Here is a 5,394-nt window from a genome sequence, read left to right on the forward strand (position 1 = left end):
AATAACCAAATCTTGCAGAACAGGGTCAACTCCCACAGCTGTAGGTCTTTTAAGGCATGGCTAATGTGGCATGATGCCTTTTTGCTTCCTTAGATAGACTACTACAGGCTGTTTATCATTTAAAACCTGGGGGCAGCAATTCTGCAAAAGATTATTTGTTTGTACAGGAACACTCTCAAGAACAGCAACAGTAATTTGATTTTTTTTAGGAGAGGTATGTTTGATATATCTCTTCTTTCTTCCTCCCCCAGACTCCTGCTTTTCCTCTCACATCCTTCATAATCTCCCTTTTTCTTCAGCCCTCACAGCCCTCTTGTTCCCTAATGTGTCCTTCTTTCTTGCACAAAATCTTCCCTCTTTGGAAGGATACCATTTCTTCCCTCATTTATTCATCCAAGTTCTCCAAACATCTAATTCTGTATTCCTTAATTTGAGAAACTCTTTCTCCCAAACCACCAGGCTTTCTACCTCCTTAGAAATCTCTTGTTTAGCTACCCCTCTACGGCCATCCAGGTAACTCTTCTGATACCCTTCTTCCCTCAAAGTTCATCAGAACCTTATGTCTATGAGTGGCCTCCTCACTTTGTTCCTTTTAGGATCTCCTTTTTCCTTTCTCAGCTGTTGAGGACTTCCAGACTTCTAAATACCTCTCAGTCAGATCCTACCCATCTCCCTGCCTCCACTCCCTCAGATCTTCTTGTACCTCTCTTTAGTTCTCATCTCTCTTGTCCCTACAGTCTCTTGTACCTGCCCTCTTCCCCTCTGTCCTGTAGGGCTTAGAGATTTTCTCACATGATATGTTGTACTCTTCCAGGTTCCCTCTATACTTATACCTTCTTCATACCTCCCCCAGGTTTCTGTGAAGTACCTCTATCCCCTTCAAATGCCCCCCTCTGCAAGGAACCTCTATCACAATGCCCCCAGCCCCTTTCTCAGGACCCCTTATTTACTACCCAGATTCTTATCCAGTATTGTACTGTCTAGGGTTTCTCTGACAATAACCTCAGATCCAAATGAAGCTCCCCAACAAAACTTTTTCTCGGTCCCTACCCAAGATATCACTTTCCCAATCTGCCTGTCCTCTCTATGCCTGCTTCATAAAGAGAGGAAGAAGGAAAGCTGCTCTGATTTGAGCTTGAAGGTTGTGGCTTCTCTGCCCAGACAGTCCTCTCTGCCTTTCCCCTGTACATAGACCATCCAAAGTGGCAGGAAAAGGACTGAGGCAAGGAGAAATGTGAGCTGGCTGTAGAGAAGATACCCAACCACTGTCATTTGCTAGTTCAGGAAAAGTCCATACAGCAAGAAGCTGCAGTAATACCTCCACAAAACCACTCACATTAACTGTTTGCAGGTAAAGGATATAGCAGTGTTGGCTGAGTAAAGCTAGCAACAGCAGGAACTCTGCTCTATTCATGTCTAACCCATTGCTGCTAAGTCAGCCAGGAGTCAAGGAAACAAAAGCAAACTCTTTTTCCTAGCACCATCTTCCTCATTGTGAAAATTCTTCACTCCTCTCCTATTCATGCCCAGTGGCTCATTTTTTGCTGAAGCTGAAGAAGAAGCTGAAGGCTTTCTTCTCACTGGAGTCTGTCCCCTCTGCTTATAGCTTTCTAAGCAGCAATCCTTCCATGGACTCTTGGTCTCTTGTAGCCATTTAAGAGCTGTTCTCCTACCTGGTACTAACTGACATGAGAAACATCTGTCTGGGGAGAACTTCCTGGCTTGACAGAAGGGTCCCTGTATCCCTCTATCTCCCCCTCCTGGTTTTGGAGCAGATCTGGGAACAGTGGAGGCACAACAGCATAGACACATACAAGCAGTGGTGATGCAGCAGAGCTGAGCAGTGTTCTTAGACCCTGGGAGAATAGGCAGGGTCTTCCTGTCTTGATGTACAGGGAGGAAATGTCTTGGAAGAAAGCATCAGTAGATTGCTGAGGAGTCAAGGGAAAGGGAAGGGACACTGGTGGATGATACAGTGATGAGGAGAACTGATAAATTTGTGAATTAACCACTAAGGCCTCAAGTTTATTGAGTCAGCAAGCTGAAGGGAGTGGCTTAGAAAGAGCTTTCACCAACTGTCAGGATCACATAAATATCCCCTGACACAGGGGATTTTTAATAGACTGGGTGGGAAACAATTTTCTCATCCCATAAGAATTTCAGAGATTGGAGGGGAGGAAATTGTCTCAAATAAAGATGAAAAGTAAAACAAACAAACAAACAAACAAAATCACAAGCTTCAAAAACAGAACCTTTACATTTAAAAATGTTGCAAAAGAAAATTCAGCTAGTTTTCTATTTTTTCAGGACATGTTAGATCCACCTTTCTTGTGAACATTTTTTTTGTTTTGACAAATCAGCATTTAGTGGTGGAAAATTTTTTCCCCAGTAAAATTCTCAATGATATCTAATTGTTAGTAGGGCTTCCCATAAGCATTAAGCCCTGATCTCTACATTAACCTGCATTGTTTCATTACAGATCAAAAATCCAAATCATAACCACCTCCCTATAGTCTTAGACACACATAATATTCTTTATTTTTCTGTTGCAGGAAGCATACTGTAGCTAAAGCATCTATGAGTCATTGTATATGGGATATCCATTGATTAAAACAAGACACTTGGCAAGTTTCCTACACCTTAGCTGTGCAGTGAATTTGGGAGGCAAAAGTTGCAGCAACACCCTGCCTCTTCATTGCCCACCTTCCCAGTATTGCATTTCTAAAGCACCACAGGGAAATTACCTGAATTATGGTGAGTGAGCTGAGAAACCATATGTCATGTACTGATACTTTTTTACTATCATTATGCAAGCTTAGTATTTCCTTGCTGCACAGCAATTTGCAAAAAGGTAATTAACAGCAGACTAGTGGGTTGATTATCGAGTATTACTATGATTGTGCTGTATAAACACTGGAAAAGAAAAATGGCCCCTTCTCCCAAGACAAAGGCAACGGGTTTGAAAACTGCAGTGCACAGAGCTGCATCAAAGAAACCCATTAAGTGACTCTCTTTTTTCACTGCAGGTACCTGAACCAGGGGGTATAGGGGAAAGTTTGAGACTGGGCAGTGGTCCATGGTTGGATCATGCTGGACTGCTGCTCTGTGCACTCGTTGCCGTCGCAACTCGACCCTACTCTCCCTCCTCCCTCTGTCGGGAGCTGTGAGGGGAAAGGAGCCGCGCCGCAGAGCAGACCAGCACCCGCACCAACTGCAGGGAGGCGGCCACCGCCGGCTAGGGACTGGCGGGGCGGGGCGTTCGACATCAATCTCGCCAGTAGGAGGCTCAATCAATGCTGCGAACCGAAGGTGGTAGGTCCTGGGCAGCAACGGAGAGCGAGCTGTCTGCTAGGATACAGCACTGCGTGAGGGGTGAGCCTGGCCCTCGTGTCCTCCGTGGTAGAGACAGAGCGTCGCACTGCCGTGCATACTGCTGTGGAGTGCTTTGCCCCGGGTGCTGAGCTAATGTGAGCAGGGGGATCGTACACCCCGCGCGAGCGCGCAGCCGAAGGAGGACGCCCCCTCCCAGCCCCCGCTCCTCTCGTCCGGCACCTGCCCGCCGGGGGAGGGCAGCCCCGCGCGTGCCCTCCACCTCCTCCTGCCCCGCCAAGGGAACGGGGGCCCATACTGGCTGTCCCCGCAGCCGTCCGGCGAGGGGGGCAGGATGAGCGGTGGGAGGAACGGGCGGACGGCCGTGAAGATGGAAGCCCCGTTTTACCGCGAGGAAGGGCTGGAGTTGCTGTCCGACTTGGTGCCGTTAGTGGGCTTCAGCACTGCTGGCGGCCTCGGGGCGGCGACAGAGCAGAAGCTGCTCGGCGCCGCAAAGAAGCGGGATTTGGCGGCGGCTGCATTCTCCTCGCTGCTCCCGGGGCCCTTCTCCCTGCGGCCGCCCGGCAACACCCGAAGCAGCGCGATGGCGCTGCACCTCCTCCCGCCAGCTCCTGCTGCTAACCTGCTACTGGGCTCTGGAGTGGGCAGTGGGGAAGGAGGAGTGGGTGCCCGGGGGGACCCGGAAGCTCCTTTGGGGTCGGTGGTGGAGCTACCGCTGCTGAAACTGCCTCCAGCCACCGACCTGGAACAGTTACTCATCCAAATTAGCTCGGGCTTGGGACCTGACAGTCCGGGCCCAACAGCACCCACGCCAGGGGCCAGTGTGCTCATTGCCACCATGGCCAGGGGGCCTTTCCTCTACTGGCAGCCAGTGACACAGGAGCAGGAGGGCTTTACTGACAGCTTTGTGAAGGCCCTGGCTGACCTGCACAAACAGAACCAGCTCCTGGCTGCACCACCACTCTCCTCGTCAGGGCCCTGCTGCCTTTCCCGTTCTGGGCCTGCTACCACTGACCCACAGGCTGTCAACACCACCTTGACCAGCTTCAATCCTGCTGGGCCGCTCAGACCCTCAAGCAGCTCATACCCTGCTGCAATGACGCCTCCAGGCTTGGTCTTTGGAGATGCGGGACTGGAGAATGGGCGACTGCTGCCAGCACCAGGCCCCGCACGGCCCTTGGAGGAGCTACAAACTGTGCCTGACATGCAGATGGCCGCAGGCGGCGATGGTGGGAGCAGCACGCCAGTGCTGTCTCTGCTGGACACAGAGAGCCAGGAACAGCTGAAAGCGGAATGGAAGCAACTGAGGAACCAGATTGCAGCCTCCAAATGCCAGCGGTGGAAGCTGGAGCGCATTGCCCGCCTGGAAGAAAAGGTAAAGGCACTCAAAGGGCAAAATGCTGAGTTGGCAACCACTGCCAACCTTCTCCGTGCCCAGGTCATGCAGCTCCAGGGACGCATCCACAGCCACCTTTCCTCCAGCTGTCACATTAACACCACTAGCCCTGCTGTCATGCAGCCCCACGACATGCTGTCTGAGGTGGCTGCTGTGCCAGAGATGAGCACCTGCTGAGGAGTCGTACCATGGTGATGAACCAAGGAGACCCCACGGCCTTGTATGGGGGCAGTGCGGAAGAGGGACAGCCTACTGTGGAGGGTCGGCCCAGGGGTGCTTGTCCGTTTCCAGAGAGGCTGTGGTTGGGAGACGGCCTGAGGGAGTGCTGGCCCCACTGGCCCTTTGCTCCTGCTTTGATCCCTTCTTGTCTGCCTGCCCTCCATCTGGACACCTGCACAGCATATTTCAGCAGGGGACCTAAGCTGAAAGTGCTGGTGAAATCTCCCATATCTGATTTTAATCACCATTGCATCCTCAAGTGATGCAGGCTTGAGCTGGGAGCGGGAGAGATCTGCAGTGTTTCCTCTGGAAGAGCTGTCTTGCAGCACCGCCAGGCTGTGTTTTGGGGGACAGAGAGGCCAGTTTTTGTCTTTATTGTGGGTAAGCAATAAAGGAGGGTGCACAGGAGGGAAGACAAAGTCCAGAGGGCTAGGAAAGATTACTGACAG

The 5,394-nt window shown here is 51.1% G+C and overlaps 1 protein-coding gene across 1 annotated transcript; it reads left to right on the top strand.

Moving 5' to 3' along the window:
• Positions 1–3,664: 3,664 nt before the first annotated feature.
• Positions 3,665–4,903, top strand: LOC143172253 (transcription factor Jun-like). Its single transcript, XM_076361477.1, has one exon. It carries the CDS (start codon positions 3,665–3,667, stop codon positions 4,901–4,903), a length of 1,239 nt encoding a protein of 412 aa, XP_076217592.1.
• The last annotated feature ends 491 nt before the right edge of the window (positions 4,904–5,394 follow it).

The sequence above is a fragment of the Aptenodytes patagonicus genome, chromosome W (assembly GCF_965638725.1).
Source record: "Aptenodytes patagonicus chromosome W, bAptPat1.pri.cur, whole genome shotgun sequence".
NCBI lineage: Eukaryota > Metazoa > Chordata > Aves > Sphenisciformes > Spheniscidae > Aptenodytes > Aptenodytes patagonicus.